Source organism: Petromyzon marinus, unplaced genomic scaffold (genome assembly GCF_048934315.1).
Source record: "Petromyzon marinus isolate PM22_M1 ecotype Great Lakes invasive population unplaced genomic scaffold, UKy_Petmar_22M1.pri1.0 PM_Scaffold_152, whole genome shotgun sequence".
In the NCBI taxonomy this organism is placed as follows: domain Eukaryota; kingdom Metazoa; phylum Chordata; class Hyperoartia; order Petromyzontiformes; family Petromyzontidae; genus Petromyzon; species Petromyzon marinus.
In genome coordinates, this window is record NW_027423116.1 from 108,531 (window position 1) to 135,380 (window position 26,850).

Sequence of the window (26,850 nt, forward strand, 5' to 3'; positions counted from 1 at the left end):
AGTGACCCTATAGGAGTGACCCTATAGGCTACTCACCGTGACCACGTGACTTGAGGAGTGGGTGACCCCAACATGACCCTACAGCTGAGGGTCAGCGTAGTGACCCTATAGGAGTGACCCTATAGGAGTGACCCTATAGGCTACCCACCGTGACCACGTGACTTGAGGAGTGGGTGACCCCAACATGACCCTACAGCTGAGGGTCAGCGTAGAGACCCTATAGGAGTGACACTATAGGAGTTACCCTATAGGAGTGACCCTATAGGAGTGACCCTATAGGGTACCCACCGTGACCACGTGACTTGAGGAGTGGGTGACCCCAACATGACCCTACAGCTGAGGGTCAGCGTAGTGACCCTATAGGAGTGACCCTATAGGAGTGACCCTATAGGAGTGACCCTATAGGCTACTCACCGTGACCACGTGACTTGTGGAGTGGGTGACCCCAACATGACCCTACAGCTGAGGGTCAGCGTAGTGACCCTATAGGAGTGACCCTATAGGAGTGACCCTATAGGAGTGACCCTATAGGCTACTCACCGTGACCACGTGACTTGTGGAGTGGGTGACCCCAACATGACCCTACAGCTGAGGGTCAGCGTTTGTCCGGTTCCTGCGGTGACGTTGACCTCACGGGGAGAGACGGAGACACGGGTGGAACTGTGGGGGGGGAGAGTGGGGGGGAGTGTGGGGGGAGTGGGGGGGAGGAGTGGGGGGAGAGAGTGGGGGGAGAGATGGGAGAGTGGGGGGAGAGATGGGAGAGAGTGGGGAGAGAGTGGGGAGAGAGTGGGGGAGAGAGTGGGGGGAGAGAGGGGAGAGTGGGGGGAGAGTGGGGGAGTGGGGGGAGTGGGGAGAGTGGGGGGAGTGGAGGGGGGAGAGTGGGGGGAGAGTGGAGGGAGTGTGGGGAGAGTGGGGGAGAGTGGGGGGAGAGTGGGGGGAGAGTGGGGAGAGAGTGGGGGGGGGAGTGGGGGGAGAGTGGGGGGAGAGAGTGGGGGGAGAGTGGGGAGAGTGGGGGGGAGAGTGGGGGGAGAGTGGGGGGAGAGAGTGGGGGGAGAGAGGGGAGAGTGGGGGGAGAGTGGGGGGAGTGGGGGGAGAGTGGGGGAGTAGGGGGAGTGGGGGAGAGTGGGGGGAGTGGAGGGGGGAGAGTGGGGGGAGAGTGGGGAGAGTGGGGAGAGTGGGGGGAGAGTGGAGGGAGTGTGGGGAGAGTGGGGAGAGTGGGGAGAGTGGGGGGAGAGTGGGGAGAGAGGGGGGAGAGAGAGTGGGGGGAGTGGGGAGAGTGGGGGGAGAGTGGGGGGAGAGTGGAGGGAGTGTGGGGAGAGTGGGGAGAGTGGGGGGAGAGTGGGGGGAGAGTGGGGAGAGAGTGGGGGGGGAGTGGGAGGAGAGTGGGGGGAGTGGGGGGAGAGTGGGGGGAGAGAGAAGGGGAGAGAGAGTGGGGAGAGGAGAGTGGGGAGGGTGGAGAGAGTGGTGGGGGGTAGAGAGAGTGGTGGGGGGTAGAGAGAGTGGTGGGGGGTAGAGAGAGTGGTGGGGGGTAGAGAGAGTGGTGGGGGGTGGAGAGAGAGTGGGGGGAGAGAGTGGGGGGTAGAGAGAGTGGGGGGTAGAGAGAGTGGTGGGGGGTAGAGAGAGTGGGGGGTAGAGAGAGTGGTGGGGGGTAGAGAGAGTGGGGGGGGGGGGTAGAGAGAGAGTGGGGGGTAGAGAGAGTGGGGGGTAGAGAGAGTGGTGGGGGGTAGAGAGAGTGGGGGGTAGAGAGAGTGGTGGGGGGTGGAGAGAGAGTGGTGGGGGGTAAAGAGAGTGGTGGGGGGTAGAGAGTGGGGGGGGTAGAGAGAGTGGTGGGGGGTAGAGAGAGTGGTGGGGGGTAGAGAGTGGGGGGGGGTGGAGAGAGAGTGGTGGGGGGTAGAGAGTGGGGGGGGGTAGAGAGAGTGGTGGGGGGTAGAGAGAGTGGTGGGGGGTAGAGAGAGAGTGGGGGGTAGAGAGAGTGGTGGGGGGTGGAGAGAGTGGTGGGGGGTAGAGAGAGTGGTGGGGGGTGGAGAGAGAGTGGTGGGGGGGTAGAGAGAGTGGTGGGGGGTAGAGAGAGTGGTGGGGGGTAGAGAGTGGGGGTAGAGAGAGAGTGGGGGTAGAGAGAGTGGTGGGGGGTGGAGAGAGTGGTGGGGGGTGGAGAGAGTGGTGGGGGGTAGAGAGAGTGGTGGGGGGTGGGAGAGTGGTGGGGGGTAGAGAGAGTGGTGGGGGGTAGAGAGAGTGGGGGGGGGTAGAGAGAGTGGTGGGGGGTAGAGAGAGTGGTGGGGGGTAGAGAGAGTGGTGGGGGGTAGAGAGAGTGGTGGGGGGTAGAGGAGTGGTGGGGGGTAGAGAGAGTGGGGGGGTAGAGAGAGTGGTGGGGGGTGGAGAGAGTGGTGGGGGGTAGAGAGAGTGGTGGGGGGTGGAGAGAGTGGTGGGGGGTAGAGAGAGTGGGGGGTAGAGAGAGTGGGGGGGTAGAGAGAGTGGGGGGTAGAGAGAGAGTGGTGGGGGTAGAGAGAGTGGTGGGGGGTAGAGAGAGAGTGGTGGGGGGTAGAGAGAGTGGTGGGGGGGTAGAGAGAGTGGGGGGGGTAGAGAGAGTGGTGGGGGGTAGAGAGAGTGGTGGGGGTAGAGAGAGTGGTGGGGGGTAGAGAGAGTGGTGGGGGGTAGAGAGAGTGGTGGGGGGTGGAGAGAGTGGTGGGGGGTAGAGAGGTGGTGGGGTGGGGGGTGGAGAGAGTGGTGGGGGGTGGAGAGAGAGTGGTGGGGGGTAGAGAGAGTGGTGGGGGGTAGAGAGAGTGGTGGGGGGTAGAGAGAGTGGTGGGGGGTGGAGAGAGTGGTGGGGGGTAGAGAGAGAGTGGTGGGGGGTAGAGAGAGTGGTGGGGGGTGGAGAGAGTGGTGGGGGGGTAGAGAGAGAGTGGTGGGGGGTAGAGAGAGAGTGGTGGGGGGTAGGGAGAGAGTGGGGGGGTAGAGAGAGTGGTGGGGGGTAGGGAGAGAGTGGGGGGTAGAGAGAGTGGTGGGGGGGTAGAGAGAGAGTGGTGGGGGGTAGAGAGAGAGTGGGGGGTGGAGAGAGTGGTGGGGGGTAGAGAGAGAGTGGTGGGGGGTAGAGAGAGTGGTGGGGGGTAGAGAGAGTGGTGGGGGGTAGAGAGAGAGTGGGGGGTAGAGAGAGTGGTGGGGGGTAGAGAGAGTGGTGGGGGGTAGGGAGAGAGTGTGGGGGGTAGAGAGAGTGGTGGGGGGTAGAGAGAGTGGTGGGGGGTAGAGAGAGAGTGGTGGGGGGTAGAGAGAGTGGTGGTGGGTGGAGAGAGTGGTGGGGGGTAGAGAGAGTGGTGGGGGGTAGAGAGAGTGGTGGGGGGTAGAGAGAGAGTGGTGGGGGGTAGAGAGAGTGGTGGGGGGTAGAGAGAGTGGTGGGGGGTAGAGAGAGTGGTGGGGGGTAGAGAGAGTGGTGGGGGGTAGAGAGAGTGGTGGGGGGTAGAGAGAGTGGTGGGGGGTAGAGAGAGTGGTGGGGGGTAGAGAGAGTGGTGGGGGGTAGAGAGAGAGTGGGGGGGGGGTAGAGAGAGTGGTGGGGGGTAGAGAGAGTGGTGGGGGGTTAGAGAGTGGGGGGGAGAGAGAGAGTGGGGGGTAGAGAGTGGGGGGTAGAGAGAGTGGTGGGGGGTAGAGAGAGTGGTGGGGGGTAGAGAGAGTGGTGGGGGGGTAGAGAGAGAGTGGTGGGGGGTAGAGAGAGTGGTGGGGGTAGAGAGAGTGGTGGGGGGGTAGAGAGAGTGGGGGGTAGAGAGAGTGGTGGGGGGTAGAGAGAGAGTGGTGGTGGGTGGAGAGAGTGGTGGGGGGTAGAGAGAGTGGTGGGGGGTAGAGAGAGTGTGGTGGTGGGTGGAGAAAGTGGGGGGAGAGTGTGGGGGGAGAGAGTGGGGGGGTAGAGAGAGTGGGGGGAGAGAGAGAGTGGGGGGGAGAGAGAGAGTGGGGGGAGAGAGTGGGGGGTAGAGAGAGAGTGGTGGGGGTGGAGAGAGTGGTGGGGGGTAGAGAGAGTGGTGGGGGGTAGAGAGAGTGGTGGGGGGAAGAGAGAGTGGTGGGGGGTAGAGAGAGAGTGGTGGGGGGTAGAGAGAGTGGTGGGGGGAAGAGAGAGTGGTGGGGGGTAGAGAGTGGGGGGTAGAGAGAGTGGGGGGTAGAGAGAGTGGTGGGGGGTAGAGAGAGTGGTGGGGGGTAGAGAGAGTGGGGGGTAGAGAGAGAGTGGGGGGTAGAGAGAGTGGGTGGGGGGTAGAGAGTGGGGGGTAGAGAGAGTGGGGGGTAGAGAGAGTGGGGGGTAGAGAGAGTGGTGGGGGGTAGAGAGAGTGGGGGGTAGAGAGAGTGGTGGGGGGTGGAGAGAGAGTGGTGCGGGGGTAGAGAGAGTGGTGGGGGGTAGAGAGAGTGGTGGGGGGTGGAGAGAGTGGTGGGGGGTAGAGAGAGTGGGGGGTAGAGAGAGTGGTGGGGGGTAGGGAGAGAGTGGTGGGGGGTAGAGAGAGTGGTGGGGGGTAGAGAGAGTGGTGGGGGTAGAGAGAGTGGAGGGGGGGGTAGAGAGTGGGGGGTAGAGAGAGTGGTGGGGGGTGGAGAGAGTGGGGGGGGTGGAGAGAGTGGTGGGGGGTAGAGAGAGAGTGGTGGGGGGTAGAGAGAGAGTGGTGGGGGGTAGAGAGAGTGGGGGGGAGAGAGAGTGGGGGGGTAGAGAGAGAGTGGGGGGGTGGAGAGAGTGGGGGGTAGAGAGAGTGGTGGGGGGGTAGAGAGAGTGGTGGGGGGTAGAGAGAGTGGTGGGGGGTAGAGAGAGAGTGGGGGGTAGAGAGTGGTGGGGGGTAGAGAGAGTGGTGGGTGGTAGAGAGAGAGTGGGGGGTAGAGAGAGAGTGGTGGGTAGAGAGAGAGTGGGGGGTAGAGAGAGAGTGGGGGTAGAGAGAGAGTGGGGGGGGGTGGAGAGAGTGGTGGGGGGTAGAGAGAGTGGTGGGTGGAGAGAGAGTGGTGGTGGGTGGAGAGAGTGGGGGGAGAGTGTGGGGGGAGAGAGTGGGGGGTAGAGAGAGTGGTGGGGGGTAGAGAGAGTGGTGGGGGGTGGAGAGAGTGGTGGGGGGTAGAGAGAGTGGTGGGGGGTAGAGAGAGTGGTGGGGGGTAGAGAGAGAGTGGGGGGAGAGAGTGGGGGGGTAGAGAGAGAGTGGTGGTGGGTGGAGAGAGTGGTGGGGGGTAGAGAGAGTGGTGGGGGGTAGAGAGAGTGGTGGGGGTAGAGAGAGAGTGGTGGTGGGTGGAGAGAGTGGGGGGAGAGTCAGTCAGCAGCATCATACAGTATGTGTCCATCATTATAAATTAATCTGTCTTCATTACACTACACTGTACACAATACTATACACTACACTGTACACTACACTATACACTACAATATACACTACACTATACACTACACTATACACTACACTATACACTACAATATACACTACACTATACACCACACTATACACTACACTGTACACTACACTATACACTACACTATACACTACACTATACACTACACTATACACTACACTGTACACTACACTATACACTACACTATACACTACTATACACTACACTATACACTACACTATACACTACACTATACACTACACTGTACACTACACTATACACTACACTATACACTACACTATACACTACACTACTATACACTACACTATACACTACACTATACACTACACTACACTATACACTACACTATACATTACACTATACACTACACTATACACTACACTATACACTACACACTACACTGTACACAACACTATACACTACACTGTAAACTACACTATACACTACACTATACACTACACTATACACTACACTACTATACACTACACTATACACTACACTATACACTACTACACTATACACTACACTATACACTACACTATACACTACTACACTATACACTACACTATACACTACACTATACACTACTATAAACTACACAATACACTACTATACACTACACTATACACTATACACTACACTATACACTACACTTTACACTACACTACACACTACTATACACTACACTATACACTACACTATACACTACACTATACACTACACTGTCCACTACACTGTACACTACACTATACACTATATACTACTATACACTACACTATACACTACACTATACACTACTACACTATACACTACACTATACACTACACTATACACTACTATAAACTACACAATACACTACTATACACTACACTATACACTATACACTACACTATACACTACACTTTACACTACACTACACACTACTATACACTACACTATACACTACACTATACACTACACTGTACTATACACTATATACTACTATACACTCCACTGTACTATACACTATATACTACTATACACTACACTATACACTACACTATACACTACACTACCATACACTACACTATACACTACACTATACACTACACTCTCCACTGTGGCTGTGTCTCTGTGTGTGTCTCTGTGTCTCTTTGTCTCTGTGTGTGTCTGTGTGTGTGTCTCTGTGTGTGTCTCTGTGTGTGTCTCTGTGTGTGTCTCTGTGTCTCTTTGTCTCTGTGTGTGTCTGTGTGTGTGTCTCTGTGTGTCTCTGTGTCTCTGTGTGTGTCTCTGTGTGTGTCTCTGTGTGTGTCTCTGTGTCTCTTTGTCTCTGTGTGTGTCTCTGTGTGTGTCTCTGTGTGTGTCTCTGTGTCTCTGTGTGTGTCTCTGTGTGTCTCTGTGTGTGTCTCTGTGTGTGTCTCTGTGTGTGTCTCTGTGTCTCTTTGTCTCTGTGTGTGTCTGTGTGTGTGTCTCTGTGTGTGTCTCTGTGTCTCTGTGTGTGTCTCTGTGTGTGTCTCTGTGTGTGTCTCTGTGTGTGTCTCTTTGTCTCTGTGTGTGTCTCTGTGTGTGTCTCTGTGTGTGTCTCTGTGTCTCTGTGTGTGTCTCTGTGTGTGTCTCTGTGTCTCTTTGTCTCTGTGTGTGTGTCTCTGTGTCTCTGTGTGTCTCTGTGTGTGTCTCTGTGTCTCTGTGTGTGTCTCTGTGTGTGTATTTGTGTGTGTCTGTGTGTGTGTCTGTGTGTGTGTCTCTGTGTGTGTGTCTCTGTGTGTGTGTGTCTCTGTGTGTGTGTCTCTGTGTGTGTCTGTGTGTGTGTCTCTGTGAGTGTCTCTGTGTCTCTGTGTCTCTGTGTGTGTCTCTGTGTGTGTCGCTGTGTCTCTGTTTGTGTCTCTGTGTCTCTGTCTCTGTGTCTTTATGTCTCTGTGTCTGTCTCTGTGTGTCTCTGTGTCTGTCTCTGTGTGTCTCTGTCTCTGTGTGTGTCTCTGTGTCTCTGTGTGTGTCTCTGTGTCTCTGTGTGTGTCTCTGTGTATGTCTCTGTGTGTGTCTCTGTGTCTCTGTATGTGTCTCTGTGTGTGTCTCTGTGTCGCGGTGTCTCTGTGTGTGTCTCTGTGTCTCTGTGCGTGTCTGTGTGTGTGTCTCTGTGTGTGTGTCTCTGTGTGTGTCTGTGTGAGTCTCTGTGTGTGTCTGTGTGTGTCTCTGTGTGTGTCTCTGTGTCTCTGTGCGTGTCTGTGTGTGTGTCTCTGTGTGTGTCTCTGTGTGTGTCTGTGTGTCTCTGTGTGTGTCTCTGTGTCTCTGTGTGTGTCTCTGTGTGTGTCTCTGTGTGTGTCTCTGTGTCTGTGTGTGTGTCTGTGTGTGTGTCTCTGTGTGTGTGTGTCTCTGTGTGTGTGTGTCTCTGTGTGTGTGTCTCTGTGTGTGTCTGTGTGTGTGTCTCTGTGAGTGTCTCTGTGTCTCTGTGTCTCTGTGTGTGTCTCTGTGTGTGTCGCTGTGTCTCTGTTTGTGTCTCTGTCTCTGTGTCTTTATGTCTCTGTGTCTGTCTCTGTGTGTCTCTGTGTCTGTCTCTGTGTGTCTCTGTCTCTGTGTGTGTCTCTGTGTCTCTGTGTGTGTCTCTGTGTCTCTGTGTGTGTCTCTGTGTATGTCTCTGTGTGTGTCTCTGTGTCTCTGTATGTGTCTCTGTGTGTGTCTCTGTGTCTGTGTCTCTGTCTGTGTTTCTGTGTGTGTCTGTGTGTCTCTCTGTGTGTGTCTCTGTGTGTGTCTCTGTGTGTGTCACTGTGTGTGTCTGTGTGTCTCTGTGTGTCTCTGTGTCTCTGTGTGTGTGTCTTTGTGTCTCTTACCCAGCACCACCAAAAGTGATGTCTCTGTAGGACAGCTCCCCACGACTCTCCGCTGTCTGTGTGTGTCTCTGTGTGTGTCTGTGTCTCTGTGTGTGTCTGTGTGTCTCTGTGTCTCTGTGTGTGTCTGTGTGTGTCTCTGTGTGTGTCTCTGTGTCTCTGTGTGTGTCTGTGTGTGTCTGTGTGTCTGTGTCTCTGTCTGTGTCTCTGTGTGTCTGTGTGTGTCTGTGTGTGTGTGTCTCTGTGTCTGTCTCTGCGTCTCTGTGTGTGTCTGTGTGTGTCTCTGTGTTTGTGTGTCTGTGTGTGTCTCTGTGTGTGTCTCTGTGTCTTTGTGTATGTCTCTGTGTGTGTGTCTGTGTGTGTCTCTGTGTCTCTGTGTTTGTGTCTGTGTGTGTCTGTGTGCGTGTCTCTGTGTGTGTCTCTGTGTCTCTGTGTGTGTGTCTGTGTCTCTGTGTGTGTTTCTGTGTGTGTCTCTGTGTGTATGTGTGTGTGTGTCTTCTTGTTCTCTTGTGTGTCTCTGTGTGTGTCTGTGTCTCTTACCCAGCACCACCAAAGTGATGTCTCTGTAGGACAGCTCCCCACGACTCTCCACTGTCTGTGTGTGTCTGTGTCTCTGTGTGTGTCTGTGTGTGTCTCTGTGTCTCTGTGTGTGTGTCTGTGTCTCTTACCCAGCACCACCAAAGTGATGTCTCTGTAGGACAGCTCCCACCGACTCTCCACTCTGTGTGTGTCTCTGTGTGTGTCTCTGTGTGTGTCTGTGTGTGTCTCTGTGTGTGTCTCTGTGTCTCTGTGTGTGTCTCTGTGTCTCTTACCCAGCACCACCAAAGTGATGTCTCTGTAGGACAGCTCCCCACGACTCTCCACTGTCTGTGTGTCTCTGTGTCTCTGTGTGTGTGTCTGTGTCTCTCTTACCCAGCACCACCAAAGTGATGTCTCTGTAGGACAGCTCCCCCCGACTCTCCACTCTGTGTGTGTTTCTGTGTCTGTGTCTCTGTGTGTGTGTCTCTGTGTGTGTCTCTGTGTGTGTGTGTCTCTGTGTGTGTCTCTGTGTGTGTCTCTGTGTGTCTCTGTGTGTGTCTCTGTGTGTGTCTGTGTCTCTGTGTGTGTGTCTGTGTCTCTTACCCAGCACCACCAAAGTGATGTCTCTGTAGGACAGCTCCCCACGACTCTCCACTGTGTCTGTGTGTCTCTGTGTGTGTGTCTCTGTGTGTGTCTCTGTGTGTCTCTGTGTGTGTCTCTCTGTGTGTGTGTCTGTGTCTCTGTGTGTGTCTGTGTGTCTCTGTGTGTGTCTCTGTGTGTGTCTCTGTGTCTCTGTGTCTCTGTGTGTGTGTCTGTGTCTCTTACCCAGCACCACCAAAGTGATGTCTCTGTAGGACAGCTCCCCCCGACTCTCCACTGTCTGTGTGTGTGTCTCTGTGTCTCTGTGTGTGTCTCTGTGTCTCTGTGTGTGTCTCTGTGTCTCTGTGTGTGTGTCTGTGTCTCTTACCCAGCACCACCAAAGTGATGTCTCTGTAGGACAGCTCTCCACGACTCTCCACTGTCTGTGTGTGTGTGTCTCTGTGTGTCTCTGTGTGTGTGTGTCTGTGTGTCTCTGTGTGTGTCTCTGTGTGTGTCTCTGTGTGTGTCTCTGTGTCTCTTACCCAGCACCACCAAAGTGATGTCTCTGTAGGACAGCTCCCACAACTCTCCACTCTGTGTGTGTGTCTGTGTGTGTGTCTCTGTGTGTGTCTCTGTGTGTGTCTCTGTGTGTGTCTCTGTGTGTGTGTCTGTGTCTCTGTGTGTGTGTCTGTGTCTCTGTGTGTGTCTGTGTCTCTTACCCAGCACCACCAAAGTGATGTCTCTGTAGGACAGCTCCCCCCGACTCTCCACTCTGTGTGTGTCTCTGTGTGTGTGTCTCTGTGTGTGTGTCTCTGTGTCTCTGTGTGTGTCTCTGTTTCTCTTACCCAGCACCACCAAAGTGATGTCTCTGAAGGACAGCTCCCCACGACTCTCCACTCTGTGTGTGTGTCTCTGTGTGTGTCTCTGTGTGTCTCTGTGTGTGTGTCTCTGTGTGTGTGTGTCTCTGTGTGTGTCTCTGTGTGTGTCTCTGTGTGTGTCTCTGTGTGTGTCTCTGTGTGTGTCTCTGTGTGTGTCTCTGTGTGTGTCTCTGTGTGTGTGTCTCTGTGTCTCTGTGTGTGTCTCTGTGTGTGTCTCTGTGTGTGTCTCTGTGTGTGTCTGTGTCTCTGTCTGTGTCTCTGTGTCTCTGTGTGTGTCTCTGTGTGTGTGTGTCTGTGTCTCTTACCCAGCACCACCAAAGTGATGTCTCTGAAGGACAGCTCCCCCCGACTCTCCACTGTCTGTGTGTCTGTGTGTGTCTGTGTCTCTGTGTGTGTGTCTGTGTCTCTTACCCAGCACCACCAAAGTGATGTCTCTGAAGGACAGCTCCCCCCGACTCTCGACTGTGGCCTCACAACGGTAAAGGCCGGCATCGTCCACGCGGAGTGAGAGGAGCGTGAGGGAGTGGTTGTCTTGGTCCTGAAACACTCGGGCTGGGAGGGTGGGTGGGTGAGAGAGAGGGTGGGTGGGTGAGTGAGTGAGTGGGTGGGTGAGTGGGTGGGTGAGTGGGTGGGTGGGTGAGAGAGTGGGTGGGTGAGTGAGAGGGTGAGTGGGTGAGTGAGTGAGTGGGTGGGTGAGTGGGTGGGTGAGTGGGTGGGTGGGTGAGAGAGTGAGTGAGTGGGTGAGTGAGTGGGTGGGTGGGTGGGTGAGTGGGTGGGTGAGTGAGTGGGTGAGTGAGTGGGTGGGTGGTTGAGTGAGTGAGTGGGTGAGTGAGTGAGTGGGTGGGTGGGTGGGTGAGTGAGTGAGTGGGTGAGTGGGTGGGTGAGTGAGTGAGTGAGTGGGTGAGTGGGTGGGTGAGTGGGTGGGTGAGTGAGTGGGTGAGTGAGTGGGTGAGTGAGTGGGTGAGTGAGTGGGTGAGTGGGTGGGTGAGTGAGTGAGTGGGTGGGTGGGTGAGTGAGTGGGTGGGTGAGTGAGTGAGTGGGTGAGTGGGTGGGTGAGTGGGTGGGTGGGTTAGTGAGTGAGTGAGTGGGTGAGTGAGTGGGTGGGTGGGTGAGTGAGTGAGTGGGTGAGTGAGTGAGTGGGTGAGTGGGTTAGTGAGTGAGTGAGTGGGTGAGTGAGTGGTGAGTGAGTGAGTGAGTGGGTGAGTGGGTGAGTGAGTGAGTGAGTGGGTGAGTGGGTGAGTGAGTGAGTGAGTGGGTGAGTGGGTGGGTGGGTGGGTGAGTGAGTGGGTGGGTGGGTGGGTGAGTGAGTGGGTGAGTGAGTGGGTGAGTGAGTGGGTGAGTGAGTGGGTGAGTGAGTGGGTGAGTGGGTGGGTGAGTGAGTGAGTGAGTGGGTGAGTGGGTGGGTGGGTGGGTGAGTGAGTGGGTGGGTGGGTGGGTGAGTGAGTGAGTGGGTGAGTGGGTGGGTGAGTGAGTGAGTGAGTGGGTGAGTGGGTGGGTGAGTGGGTGGGTGAGTGAGTGGGTGAGTGAGTGGGTGAGTGAGTGGGTGAGTGAGTGGGTGAGTGGGTGGGTGAGTGAGTGAGTGGGTGGGTGGGTGAGTGAGTGGGTGGGTGAGTGAGTGAGTGGGTGAGTGGGTGGGTGAGTGGGTGGGTGGGGTTAGTGAGTGAGTGAGTGGGTGAGTGAGTGGGTGGGTGGGTGAGTGAGTGAGTGGGTGAGTGAGTGAGTGGGTGAGTGGGTTAGTGAGTGAGTGAGTGGGTGAGTGAGTGGGTGAGTGAGTGAGTGAGTGGGTGAGTGGGTGAGTGAGTGAGTGGGTGAGTGGGTGAGTGAGTGAGTGAGTGGGTGAGTGGGTGGGTGGGTGGGTGAGTGAGTGGGTGGGTGGGTGGGTGAGTGAGTGGGTGAGTGAGTGGGTGAGTGAGTGGGTGAGTGAGTGGGTGAGTGGGTGGGTGAGTGAGTGAGTGAGTGGGTGAGTGGGTGGGTGGGTGGGTGAGTGAGTGGGTGGGTGGGTGAGTGAGTGGGTGAGTGGGTGGGTGGGTGAGTGGGTGAGTGGTTGGGTGAGTGAGTGGGTGAGTGAGTGGGTGAGTGAGTGGGTGAGTGAGTGGGTGAGTGGGTGGGTGAGTGAGTGAGTGAGTGGGTGAGTGGGTGGGTGAGTGGGTGGGTGAGTGAGTGGGTGAGTGAGTGGGTGAGTGAGTGGGTGAGTGAGTGGGTGGGTGAGTGAGTGAGTCAGTGGGTGAGTGAGTGGGTGGGTGAGTGAGTGAGTGGGTGAGTGAGTGGGTGAGTGAGTGGGTGGGTGGGTGGGTGAGTGGGTGGGTGAGTGAGTGGGTGAGTGAGTGGGTGGGTGGTTGAGTGAGTGAGTGGGTGAGTGAGTGAGTGGGTGGGTGGGTGGGTGGGTGAGTGAGTGGGTGAGTGGGTGGGTGAGTGAGTGAGTGAGTGGGTGAGTGGGTGGGTGAGTGGGTGGGTGAGTGAGTGGGTGAGTGAGTGGGTGAGTGAGTGGGTGAGTGAGTGGGTGAGTGGGTGGGTGAGTGAGTGAGTGGGTGGGTGGGTGAGTGAGTGGGTGGGTGAGTGAGTGAGTGGGTGAGTGGGTGGGTGAGTGGGTGGGTGGGTTAGTGAGTGAGTGAGTGGGTGAGTGAGTGGGTGGGTGGGTGAGTGAGTGAGTGGGTGAGTGAGTGAGTGGGTGAGTGGGTTAGTGAGTGAGTGAGTGGGTGAGTGAGTGGGTGAGTGAGTGAGTGAGTGGGTGAGTGGGTGAGTGAGTGAGTGAGTGGGTGAGTGGGTGAGTGAGTGAGTGGGTGAGTGGGTGGGTGGGTGGGTGAGTGAGTGGGTGGGTGGGTGGGTGGGTGAGTGAGTGGGTGAGTGAGTGGGTGAGTGAGTGGGTGAGTGAGTGGGTGAGTGGGTGGGTGAGTGAGTGAGTGAGTGGGTGAGTGGGTGGGTGGGTGGGTGAGTGAGTGGGTGGGTGGGTGGGTGAGTGAGTGGGTGAGTGGGTGGGTGGGTGAGTGGGTGAGTGGTTGGGTGAGTGAGTGGGTGAGTGAGTGGGTGAGTGAGTGGGTGAGTGGGTGGGTGAGTGAGTGAGTGAGTGGGTGAGTGGGTGGGTGAGTGGGTGGGTGAGTGAGTGGGTGAGTGAGTGGGTGAGTGAGTGGGTGAGTGAGTGGGTGAGTGGGTGGGTGAGTGAGTGAGTGGGTGGGTGGGTGAGTGAGTGGGTGGGTGAGTGAGTGAGTGGGTGAGTGGGTGGGTGAGTGGGTGGGTGGGTGAGTGAGTGGGTGGGTGGGTGAGTGAGTGGGTGGGTGAGTGAGTGAGTGGGTGGGTGGGTGAGTGGGTGGGTGAGTGAGTGGGTGGGTGAGTGAGTGAGTGGGTGGGTGGGTGGGAGTGGGTTGAGTGGGTGGGGTGGGTGGGTGAGTGGGTGAGTGAGTGGGTTAGTGGGTGGGTGAGTGAGTGAGTGGGTGGGTGGGTGAGTGAGTGGGTGAGTGAGTGGGTGGGTGAGTGAGTGAGTGAGTGGGTGAGTGAGTGGGTGAGTGAGTGGGTGAGTGAGTGAGTGGGTGGGTGGGTGAGTAGGTGAGTGGGTGGGTGGGTGGGTGAGTGTGTGGGTGGGTGGGTGAGTGGGTGGGTGGGTGAGTGGGTTAGTGGGTGGGTGAGTGAGTGAGTGGGTGAGTGGGTGGGTGGGTGAGTGGGTGGGTGAGTGGGTGGGTGGGTGAGTGAGTGGGTGAGTGGGTGAGTGGGTTAGTGGGTGGGTGGGTGAGTGAGTGAGTGAGTGGGTGAGTGGGTGGGTGGGTGGGTGAGAGAGTGGGTGAGTGAGTGGGTGAGTGATTGGGTGAGTGGGTGAGTGATTGGGTGAGTGAGTGAGTGGGTGTGTGAGTGGGTGAGGGGGTGAGTGAGTGGGTGAGTGGGTGAGTGGGTGAGTGAGTGGGTGAGTGGGTGGGTGGGTGGGTGAGTGAGTGGGTGGGTGGGTGAGTGAGTGGGTGAGTGGGTGAGAGAGTGAGTGGGTGGGTGAGTGAGTGGGTGGGTGGGGGAGTGAGTGAGTGGGTGGATGAGTGGGTGAGTGAGTGAGTGGGTGGGTGGGTGGGTGAGTGAGTGGGTGGGTGGGTGAGTGGGTGAGTGAGTGGGTGGGTGAGTGGGTGAGTGAGTGAGTGGGTGAGTGAGTGGGGAGTGAGTGGGTGAGTGAGTGGGTGAGTGAGTGAGTGGGTGGGTGGGTGGGTGAGTAGGTGAGTGGGTGGGTGGGTGGGTGAGTGGGTGGGTGGGTGGGTGAGTGGGTGGGTGGGTGAGTGGGTTAGTGGGTGGGTGAGTGAGTGAGTGGGTGGGTGGGTGAGTGGGTGGGTGGTTGAGTGAGTGAGTGGGTGAGTGAGTGAGTGAGTGGGTGGGTGGGTGGGTGAGTGGGTGGGTGAGTGAGTGGGTGGGTGGGTGGGTGGTTGAGTGAGTGAGTGGGTGAGTGAGTGAGTGGGTGGGTGAGTGGGTGAGTGAGTGAGTGGGTGAGTGAGTGAGTGAGTGGGTGGGTGAGTGAGTGGGTGGGTGGGTGGGTGGTTGAGTGAGTGAGTGGGTGAGTGAGTGAGTGAGTGGGTGAGTGGGTGGGTGAGTGAGTGAGTGGGTGGGTGAGTGGGTGAGTGGGTGAGTGAGTGGGTGGGTGGGTGAGTGGGTGGATGAGTGAGTGGGTGAGTGGGTGGGTGGGTGAGTGAGTGGGTGAGTGGGTGGGTGGGTGAGTGGGTGGGTGAGTGGGTGGGTGGGGTGGGTGAGTGAGTGGGTGAGTGGGTGAGTGGGTTAGTGGGTGGGTGGGTGAGTGAGTGAGTGGGTGAGTGGGTGAGTGGAGTGAGTGGGTGAGTGGGTGGGTGGGTGGGTGAGAGAGTGGGTGAGTGAGTGGGTGGTGGGTGAGTGGAGTGGGTGAGGGGGTGAGTGAGTGGGTGAGTGGGTGAGTGAGTGGGGTGAGTGAGTGGGTGGATGGGTGAGTGAGTGGGTGGGTGGGTGAGTGAGTGGGTGAGTGGGTGAGAGAGTGAGTGGGTGGGTGAGTGAGTGGGTGGGTGAGTGAGTGGGTGGGTGAGTGAATGAGTGGGTGAGTGAATGAGTGGGTGAGAGAGTGAGTGGGTGGGTGGGTGAGTGAGTGAGTGACTGAGTGAGTGATTGACTGAGTGAGTGAGTAACTGAGTGCCTGAATGAGTGACTGTGTGACTGACTGAGTGACTGAGTGACTGAGTGAGTGACTAAGTGAGTGACTGAGTGACTGAGTGAGTGACTGAGTGACTGACTGAGTGATTGACTGTGTGAGTGACTGAGTGACTGAGTGACTGACTAAGTGACTGACTGAGTGACTGTGTGGGTGACTGAGTGACTGAGTGACTGACTAAGTGACTGTGTGGGTGAGTGAGTGACTGTGTGAGTGACTGAGTGACTGAGTGGGTGACTTTGTGGGTGACTGAGTGGGTGAGTGACTGAGTGACTGACTGAGTGACTGTGTGGGTGACTGTGTGGGTGACTGTGTGGGTGACTGAGTGACTGAGTGGGTGACTGAGTGGGTGACTGTGTGGGTGACTGTGTGGGTGACTGTGTGGGTGACTGAGTGACTGAGTGAGTGACTGAGTGACTGAGTGACTGAGTGAGTGACTGAGTGACTGACTGAGTGACTGTGTGGGTGACTGATGACTGAGGGAGAGTGACTGAGTGACTGAGTGGGTGACTGAGTGACTGTGTGGGTGACTGAGTGGGTGACTGAGTGGGTGACTGGGTGACTGAGTGGGTGACTGTGTGGGTGACTGTGTGGGTGACTGAGTGACTGAGTGAGTGACTGAGTGACTGAGTGAGTGACTGTGTGGGTGACTGAGTGGGTGACTGAGTGGGTGACTAAGTGAGTGAGTGGGTGACTGAGTGACTGAGTGGGTGACTGAGTGGGTGACTGAGTTGGTGACTGTGTGGGTGACTAAGTGAGTGAGTGGGTGACTGAGTGACTGTGTGGGTGACTGTGTGGGTGACTGACTGAGTAACTGAGTGAGTGAGTGAGTGACTGACTGAGTGACTGAGTGGGTGACTGTGTGGGTGACTGTGTGGGTGACTGAGTGGGTGACTGTGTGGGTGACTGAGTGGGTGACTGAGTGGGTGACTGTGTGACTGTGTGGGTGACTGAGTGGGTGACTGTGTGGGTGACTGTGTGGGTGACTAAGTGGGTGACTGTGTGGGTGACTGTGTGGGTGACTGAGTGACTGAGTGGGTGACTGTGTGGGTGACTGAGTGGGTGACTGAGTGAGTGACTGAGTAGTCCACCAGAGTTGACAATCTCAGCTCCACCCTTGCTCCAGGCCACCACGAGGTCTGATTCCCCCGTCACGTGACACTGCAGATTCGCCGTCGATCCCAGCACTAAGTGAGTGAGTGGGTGAGTGAGTGAGTGAATGAGTGACTGAGTGGGTGAGTAACTGAGTGAGTGACTGAGTGACTGAGTGGGTGATTGACTGAGTGAGTGACTGAGTGACTGAGTGGGTGACTGAGTGGGTGACTGAGTAAGTGAGTGAGTGACTTACTGAGTGAGTGACTGAGTGAGTGAGTGAGTGACTGAGTGAGTGAGTGACTGAGTAAGTGAGTGAGTGACTCACTGAGTGAGTGACTGAGTGAGTGAGTGAGTGACTCACTGAGTGAGTGACTGAGTGAGTGAGTGAGTGACTCACTGAGTGAGTGACTGAGTGACTGAGTGGGTGGGTGACTGAGTGACTGACTGACTGAGTAACTGAGTGAGTGAGTGAGTGACTGACTGAGTGACTCTGTGGGTGACTGAGTGGGTGACTGAGTAGTCCACCAGAGTTGACAATCTCAGCTCCACCCTTGCTCCAGGCCACCACGAGGTCTGACTCCCCCGTCACGTGACACTGCAGATTCGCCGTCGATCCCAGCACTAAGTGACTGAGTGAGTGACTGAGTGAGTGACTGAGTGAGTGAGTGACTAAGTGGGTGACTGAGTGAGTGACTGTGTGGGTGACTGAGTGAGTGACTGAGTGGGTGACTGAGTGAGTGACTGAGTGGGTGACTGTGTGGGTGAGTGGGTGACTGAGTGAGTGACTGAGTGACTGAGTGATTGACTGAGTGGGTGACTGAGTGAGTGAGTGGGTGAGTGGGTGAGTGACTGAGTGACTGAGTGACTGAGTGAGTGGGTGAGTGGGTGAGTGACTGAGTGACTGAGTGAGTGACTAAGTGAGTGAGTGAGTGAATGTGTGGGTGACTGACTGAATAACTGAGTGAGTGACTGAGTGACTGAGTGGTTGAGTGACTGAGTGAGTGACTGACTGAGTGACTGACTGACTGAGTGAATGACTGAGTGAGTGACTGTGTGGGTGACTGAGTGGGTGACTAAGTGGGTGACTGAGTGGGTGACTGAGTAGTCCACCAGAGTTCACGATCTCAGCTCCACCCTTGCTCCAGGCCACCACGAGGTCTGATTCCCCCGTCACGTGACACTGCAGATTCGCCGTCGATCCCAGCACTAAGTGACTGAGTGAGTGACTAAGTGGGTGAGTGGGTGAGTGAATGAGTGACTGAGTGACTAAGTGGGTGAGTGAGTGAGTGAGTGACTGAGTGACTGAGTGAGTGACTGAGTGACTGAGTGAGTGACTGAGTGAGTGAGTGAGTGACTGAGTGACTGAGTGAGTGACTGACGGAGTGAATGAGTGACTGAGTGAGCGACTGTGTGAGTGACTGACTGGGTGACTGAGTGGGTGACTGTGTGGGTGACTGAGTGGGTGACTGTGTGGGTGACTGAGTGAGTGACTGTGTGAGTGAGTGGGTGAGTGACTGAGTGAGTGTCTGAGTGAGTGAGTGGGTGACTGAGTGAGTGACTGAGTGACTGAGTGATTGACTGAGTGGGTGACTGAGTGAGTGAGTGGGTGAGTGGGTGAGTGACTGAGTGACTGAGTGACTGAGTGAGTGGGTGAGTGGGTGAGTGACTGAGTGACTGAGTGAGTGACTAAGTGAGTGAGTGAGTGAATGTGTGGGTGACTGACTGAATAACTGAGTGAGTGACTGAGTGACTGAGTGGTTGAGTGACTGAGTGAGTGACTGACTGAGTGACTGACTGACTGAGTGAATGACTGAGTGAGTGACTGTGTGGGTGACTGAGTGGGTGACTAAGTGGGTGACTGAGTGGGTGACTGAGTAGTCCACCAGAGTTGACAATCTCAGCTCCACCCTTGCTCCAGGCCACCACGAGGTCTGATTCCCCCGTCACGTGACACTGCAGATTCGCCGTCGATCCCAGCACTAAGTGACTGTGTGAGTGAGTGAGTGACTAAGTGGGTGACTGAGTGAGTGACTGTGTGGGTGACTGAGTGAGTGACTGAGTGGGTGACTGAGTGAGTGACTGAGTGGGTGACTGTGTGGGTGACTGAGTGACTGTGTGGGTGACTGTGTGGGTGACTGAGTGAGTGACTGAGTGAGTGACTGAGTGACTGAGTGGGTGACTGTGTGAGTGACTGTGTGGGTGACTGAGTGGGTGACTGAGTGAGTGACTGAGTGAGTGACTGAGTGACTGAGTGGGTGACTGTGTGGGTGACTGTGTGGGTGACTGTGTGGGTGACTGAGTGGGTGACTGAGTAGTCCACCAGAGTTGACGATCTCAGCTCCACCCTTGCTCCAGGCCACCACGAGGTCTGACTCCCCCGTCACGTGACACTGCAGATTCGCCGTCGATCCCAGCACTAAGTGACTGACTGAGTGACTAAGTGACTGACTGAGTGAGTGAGTGACTGAGTGACTGAGTGAGTGACTGACTGAGTGACTAAGTGAGTGACTGAGTGAGTGAGTGACTGAGTGAGTGAGTGACTGAGTGACTGTGTGGGTGACTGTGTGAGTGACTGTGTGGGTGACTGAGTGAGTGACTGAGTGGGTGACTGAGTGAGTGACTGAGTGGGTGACTGTGTGGGTGACTGAGTGACTGTGTGGGTGACTGTGTGGGTGACTGAGTGAGTGACTGGGTGACTGACTGAGTGACTGAGTGGGTGACTGTGTGGGTGACTGTGTGGGTGACTGAGTGGGTGACTGAGTGACTGAGTGACTGAGTGAGTGACTGACTGAGTGACTGAGTGACTGTGTGGGTGACTGTGTGGGTGACTGAGTGGGTGACTGTGTGGGTGACTGTGTGGGTGACTGTGTGGGTGACTGAGTGGGTGACTGAGTGAGTGACTGAGTGCCTGACTGAGTGACTGAGTGAGTGAGTGGGTGAGTGACTGAGTGAGTGTCTGAGTGAGTGAGTGGGTGACTGTGTGGGTGACTGTGTGGGTGACTGGGTGACTGACTGAGTGACTGAGTGGGTGACTGTGTGGGTGACTGTGTGGGTGACTGAGTGGGTGACTGAGTGACTGAGTGACTGAGTGAGTGACTGACTGAGTGACTGAGTGACTGTGTGGGTGACTGTGTGGGTGACTGTGTGAGTGACTGTGTGGGTGACTGTGTGAGTGACTAAGTGGGTGACTGTGTGGGTGACTGTGTGGGTGACTGTGTGGGTGACTGAGTGACTGAGTGGGTGACTGTGTGGGTGACTGTGTGGGTGACTGAGTAGTCCACCAGAGTTGACAATCTCAGCTCCACCCTTGCTCCAGGCCACCACGAGGTCTGACTCCCCCGTCACGTGACACTGCAGATTCGCCGTCGATCCCAGCACTAAGTGACTGTGTGGGTGACTAAGTGACTGAGTGACTAAGTGACTGAATGACTGAGTGAGTGATTGAGTGACTGAGTGAGTGGGTGAGTGAGTGGGTGAGTGGGTGAGTGAGTGGGTGAGTGAGTGGGTGAGTGAGTGAGTGAGTGAATGAGTGAGTGACTGACTGACTGACTGAGTGACTGTGTGGGTGACTGAGTGGGTGACTGAGTGAGTGACTGAGTGACTGAGTGAGTGAGTGGGTGAGTGATTGAGTGAGTGACTGACTGAGTGAGTGACTGAGTGACTGACTGACTGAGTAACTGAGTGAGTGAGTGACTGAGTGGGTGACTGAGTGGGTGACTCTGTGGGTGACTGAGTGAGTGACTGAGTAGTCCACCAGAGTTGACAATCTCAGCTCCACCCTTGCTCCAGGCCACCACGAGGTCTGACTCCCCCGTCACGTGACACTGCAGATTCGCCGTCGATCCCAGCACTAAGTGACTGTGTGGGTGAGTGACTAAGTGGGTGACTGAGTGAGTGACTGTGTGGGTGACTGAGTGGGTGACTGTGTGGGTGACTGACTGAGTGACTGTGTGGGTGACTAAGTGAGTGAGTGGGTGACTGAGTGAGTGACTGAGTGGGTGACTGAGTGAGTGAATGAGTGAGTGACTGAGTGGGTGACTGAGTGACTGACTGACTGAGTAACTGAGTGAGTGAGTGAGTGACTGACTGGGTGACTGAGTGGGTGACTGTGTGGGTGACTGTGTGGGTGACTGAGTGAGTGACTGAGTGACTGTGTGGGTGACTGACTGGGTGACTGAGTGGGTGACTGTGTGGGTGACTGACTGAGTGACTGTGTGGGTGACTGTGTGAGTGACTGTGTGGGTGACTGTGTGGGTGACTGTGTGGGTGACTGAGTAGTCCACCAGAGTTGACAATCTCAGCTCCACCCTTGCTCCAGGCCACCACGAGGTCTGATTCCCCCGTCACGTGACACTGCAGATTCGCCGTCGATCCCAGCACTAAGTGACTGTGTGGGTGACTAAGTGAGTGACTGAGTGAGTGAGTGAGTGACTGTGTGGGTGACTGTGTGAGTGACTAAGTGACTGAGTGGGTGACTGAGTGGGTGACTGAGTGGGTGACTGAGTAGTCCACCAGAGTTGACGATCTCAGCTCCACCCTTGCTCCAGGCCACCACGAGGTCTGATTCCCCCGTCACGTGACACTGCAGATTCGCCGTCGATCCCAGCACGAATTCTTGGAGTGGTGGCGCTGAGAGGAACTCGAGCGTCTCTGGTGGAGAGGCAGAGAGCGGTGGGTCTTGTGGTTAGCGCAGTGAGCGGTGGGTCTTGTGGTTAGCGCAGTGAGCGTCTCTGGTGGAGAGGCAGAGAGCGGTGGGTCTTGTGGTTAGCGCAGTGAGCGGTGGGTCTTGTGGTTAGCGCAGTGAGCGTCTCTGGTGGAGAGGCAGAGAGCGGTGGGTCTTGTGGTTAGCGCAGTGAGCGGTGGGTCTTGTGGTTAGCGCAGTGAGCGGTGGGTCTTGTGGTTAGCGCAGTGAGCGTCTCTGGTGGAGAGGCAGAGAGCGGTGGGTCTTGTGGTTAGCGCAGTGAGCGTCTCTGGTGGAGAGGCAGAGAGCGGTGGGTCTTGTGGTTAGCGCAGTGAGCGGTGGGTCTTGTGGTTAGCGCAGTGAGCGGTGGGTCTTGTGGTTAGCGCAGTGAGCGTCTCTGGTGGAGAGGCAGAGAGCGGTGGGTCTTGTGGTTAGCGCGGTGAGCGGTGGGTCTTGTGGTTAGCGCAGTGAGCGGTGGGTCTTGTGGTTAGCGCAGTGAGCGGTGGGTGTTGTGGTTAGCGCAGTGAGCGGTGGGTGTTGTGGTTAGCGCAGTGAGCGTCTCTGGTGGAGAGGCAGAGAGCGGTGGGTCTTGTGGTTAGCGCAGTGAGCGGTGGGTCTTGTGGTTAGCGCAGTGAGCGTCTCTGGTGGAGAGGCAGAGAGCGGTGGGTCTTGTGGTTAGCGCAGTGAGCGGTGGGTCTTGTGGTTAGCGCAGTGAGCGGTGGGTCTTGTGGTTAGCGCAGTGAGCGGTGGGTCTTGTGGTTAGCGCAGTGAGCGTCTCTGGTGGAGAGGCAGAGAGCGGTGGGTCTTGTGGTTAGCGCAGTGAGCGGTGGGTCTTGTGGTTAGCGCGGTGAGCGGTGGGTCTTGTGGTTAGCGCAGTGAGCGGTGGGTCTTGTGGTTAGCGCAGTGAGCGTCTCTGGTGGAGAGGCAGAGAGCGGTGGGTCTTGTGGTTAGCGCAGTGAGCGTCTCTGGTGGAGAGGCAGAGAGCGGTGGGTCTTGTGGTTAGCGCGGTGAGCGGTGGGTCTTGTGGTTAGCGCAGTGAGCGGTGGGTCTTGTGGTTAGCGCAGTGAGCGGTGGGTGTTGTGGTTAGCGCGGTGAGCGGTGGGTGTTGTGGTTAGCGCAGTGAGCGGTGGGTGTTGTGGTTAGCGCAGTGAGCGGTGGGTGTTGTGGTTGGCGCAGTGAGCGTCTCTGGTGGAGAGGCAGAGAGCGGTGGGTCTTGTGGTTAGCGCAGTGAGCGGTGGGTCTTGTGGTTAGCGCAGTGAGCGTCTCTGGTGGAGAGGCAGAGAGCGGTGGGTCTTGTGGTTAGCGCAGTGAGCGGTGGGTGTTGTGGTTAGCGCAGTGAGCGATGGGTCTTGTGGTTAGCGCAGTGAGCGGTGGGTGTTGTGGTTAGCGCAGTGAGCGGTGGGTGTTGTGGTTAGCGCAGTGAGCGGTGGGTGTTGTGGTTAGCGCAGTGAGCGTCTCTGGTGGAGAGGCAGAGAGCGGTGGGTCTTGTGGTTAGCGCAGTGAGCGGTGGGTCTTGTGGTTAGCGCAGTGAGCGTCTCTGGTGGAGAGGCAGAGAGCGGTGGGTCTTGTGGTTAGCGCAGTGAGCGGTGGGTCTTGTGGTTAGCGCAGTGAGCGGTGGGTCTTGTGGTTAGCGCGGTGAGCGGTGGGTCTTGTGGTTAGCGCAGTGAGCGGTGGGTGTTGTGGTTAGCGCAGTGAGCGGTGGGTGTTGTGGTTAGCGCGGTGAGTGGTGGGTGTTGTGGTTAGCGCGGTGAGTGGTGGGTGTTGTGGTTAGCGCGGTGAGCGGTGGGTCTTGTGGTTAGCGCAGTGAGTGGTGTGGTAGGGACAGTGAGCGGTGGGTCTTGTGGTTAGCGCAGTGAGCGGTGGGTCTTGTGGTTAGCGCAGTGAGCGGTGGGTCTTGTGGTTAGCGCAGTGAGCGGTGGGTCTTGTGGTTAGCGCAGTGAGTGGTGTGATTAGAGCAGTGAGCGGTGGGTGTTGTGGTTAGCGCAGTGAGCGGTGGGTCTTGTGGTTAGCACAGTGAGCGGTGGGTCTTGTGGTTAGCGCAGTGAGCGGTGGGTCTTGTGGTTAGCGCAGTGAGCGGTGGGTCTTGTGGTTAGGGCGGTGAGCGGTGGGTCTTGTGGTTAGCGCGGTGAGCGGTGGGTGTTGTGGTTAGCGCAGTGAGCGGTGGGTGTTGTGGTTAGCGCAGTGAGCGGTGGGTCTTGTGGTTAGCACAGTGAGCGGTGGGTGTTGTGGTTAGCGCAGTGAGCGGTGGGTGTTGTGGTTAGGGCAGTGAGCGGTGGGTGTTGTGGTTAGCGCAGTGAGCGGTGGGTCTTGTGGTTAGCGCAGTGAGCGGTGGGTGTTGTGGTTAGCGCAGTGAGCGGTGGGTGTTGTGGTTAGCGCGGTGAGTGGTGTGGTTCGAGCAGTGAGCGGTGGGTGTTGTGGTTAGCGCGGTGAGCGGTGGGTGTTGTGGTTAGCGCAGTGAGCGGTGGGTCTTGTGGTTAGCGCAGTGAGCGGTGGGTGTTGTGGTTAGCGCAGTGAGCGGTGGGTGTTGTGGTTAGCGCGGTGAGTGGTGGGTGTTGTGGTTAGCGCGGTGAGTGGTGGGTGTTGTGGTTAGCGCAGTGAGTGGTGGGTGTTGTGGTTGACACACAGTGAGTGGTGGGTGTTTTGGTTAGCGCAGTGAGCGGTGGGTGTTGTGGTTAGCGCAGTGAGTGGTGGGTCTTGTGGTTAGCGCAGTGAGTGGTGGGTCTTGTGGTTAGCGCAGTGAGCGGTGGGTCTTGTGGTTAGCGTAGTGAGTGGTGGGTGTTGTGGTTAGCACGGTGAGCGGTGGGTGTTGTGGTTGACACAGTGAGTGGTGGGTGTTGTGGTTAGCGCAGTGAGCGGTGGGTGTTGTGGTTAGCGCAGTGAGCGGTGGGTGTTGTGGTTAGCGCAGTGAGCGGTGGGTGTTGTGGTTAGCATGGTGAGCGGTGGGTGTTGTGGTTAGCGCAGTGAGCGGTGGGTGTTTTGGTTAGCGCAGTGAGTGGTGGGTGTTGTGGTTAGCGCAGTGAGCGGTGGGTCTTGTGGTTAGCGCGGTGAGCGGTGGGTCTTGTGGTTAGCGCAGTGAGTGGTGTGGTAGGGACAGTGAGCGGTGGGTGTTGTGGTTAGTGCAGTGAGCGGTGGGTGTTGTGGTTAGCGCAGTGAGCGGTGGGTCTTGTGGTTAGCGCAGTGAGCGGTGGGTCTTGTGGTTAGCGCAGTGAGCGGTGGGTGTTGTGGTTAGCGCAGTGAGCGGTGGGTGTTGTGGTTAGCTCAGTGAGTGGTGTGGTTGGGACAGTGAGTGGTGGGTGTTGTGGTTAGCGCAGTGAGCGGTGGGTGTTGTGGTTAGCGCAGTGAGTGGTGTGGTAGGGACAGTGAGTGGTGGGTGTTGTGGTTAGGGCAGTGATCGGTGGGTGTTGTGGTTAGCGCAGTGAGTGGTGGGTGTTGTGGTTAGCGCAGTGAGCGGTGGGTGTTGTGGTTAGCGCAGTGAGTGGTGTCACACAGTGACACACACACACACTGACACACACACACTGACACACACAGTAACACACACAGTAACACACACACAGTAACACACACAGTAACACACACACAGTAACACACACAGTAACACACACAGTAACACACACACAGTAACACACACACACAGTAACACACACAGTAACACACACACAGTAACACACACAGTAACACACACACAGTAACACACACACAGTAACACACACAGTAACACACACACAGTAACACACACAGTGACACACACAGACACACACACACAGTGACACACACACAGTGACACACACACACAATAACACACACACAGTGACACACACACAGTGACACACACACACAGTAACACACACACAATAACACACACACACAGACACACACACACAATAACACACCCAATAACACACACACACAGTGACACACACACACACAGTGACACACACAGTGACACACAGTGACACACACACAGTAACACACACACAGACACACACACAATAACACACACAATAACACACACACAGTAACACACACACAATGACACACAGACACACACACACAGTGACACACACAGTGACACACACACAAGAACACACACACAGTAACACACACACAGACACACACACACAGTGACACACACAATAACACACACACAATAACACACAGTGACACACACACACAGCCACACACACACACAATAACACACACACAATAACACACAGACACAATAACACACAGTGACACAGTAACACACACACAGTAACACACACACACAGTAACACACACACAATAACACACACAGACACACAATAACACACACACACAATAACACACACACATAGACACACACACAGACACACAAACACACAGTGACACACAGACACACACAATAACACACACACAGTAACACACACACACAAAGTGACACACACACACACACAGTAACACACACACAATAACACACACACACAATAACACACACACAGTGACACACACACACACAGTAACACACACACAATAACACACACACACAATAACACACACACAGTGACACACACACACACAGTAACACACACACAATAACACACACAATAACACACACAATAACACACACACACAATAACACACAATAACACACACACAATAACACACACACACACAGACACACACAGACACACAGACTCACACACACAGACTCACACACACAGACTCACACACACAGACACACACAGACACACACAGTGACACAGTGACACACACACACAATAACACACAGCCACACAAACTCACAGCTGACGCTCATCATGAGCTGCGCCTCAGCCACTTCTCCCGTACACACACACAGTGACACACACAGTGACACACACAGTGACACACACACAGTGACACACAGTGACACACACACACACAGTGACACACACACAGTGACACACACAGTGACACACACACAGTGACACACACAGTGACACACACACACACAGTGACACACACAGTGACACACACACACAGTGACACACACAGTGACACACACAGTGACACACACACACAGTGACACACACACAGTGACACACACAGTGACACACACAGTGACACACACACAGTGACACACACACACAGTGACACACACACACAGTGACACACACAGTGACACACACACAGTGACACACACACACAGTGACACACACAGTGACACACACAGTGACACACACACAGTGACACACACACACAGTGACACACACACACAGTGACACACACAGTGACACACACAGTGACACACACACAGTGACACACACACACAGTGACACACACACACAGTGACACACACACACAGTGACACACACACACAGTGACACACACAGTGACACACACAGTGACACACACACACAGTGACACACACAGTGACACACACAGTGACACACACAGTGACACACACACAGTGACACACACACACAGTGACACACACACACAGTGACACACACAGTGACACACACACAGTGACACACACACACAGTGACACACACAGTGACACACACAGTGACACACACACAGTGACACACACACACAGTGACACACACACACAGTGACACACACAGTGACACACACAGTGACACACACACAGTGACACACACACACAGTGACACACACACACAGTGACACACACACACAGTGACACACACAGTGACACACACAGTGACACACACACACAGTGACACACAAAGTGACACACACACAGTGACACACACAGTGACACACACAGTGACACACACAGTGACACACACAGTGACACACACACACAGTGACACACACACACAGTGA

At 55.9% G+C, this 26,850-nt stretch overlaps 1 protein-coding gene and 1 pseudogene across 1 annotated transcript; both read right to left on the minus strand.

Moving 5' to 3' along the window:
• Positions 1 to 9,626: 9,626 nt before the first annotated feature.
• On the minus strand, positions 9,627 to 25,837 carry LOC142922736 (uncharacterized). The gene is made up of 3 exons (XM_076063570.1): positions 25,832 to 25,837; positions 17,469 to 18,192; positions 9,627 to 10,678 (listed from the first exon to the last, which is right to left on the minus strand). The coding sequence occupies exons 1-3, from the start codon at positions 25,835 to 25,837 to the stop codon at positions 10,428 to 10,430; spliced, it is 981 nt and encodes a 326-aa protein (XP_075919685.1). The 3' UTR covers positions 9,627 to 10,427.
• LOC142922738 (uncharacterized) lies at positions 14,893 to 16,381 on the minus strand (annotated as a pseudogene).
• Positions 25,838 to 26,850: the final 1,013 nt, after the last annotated feature.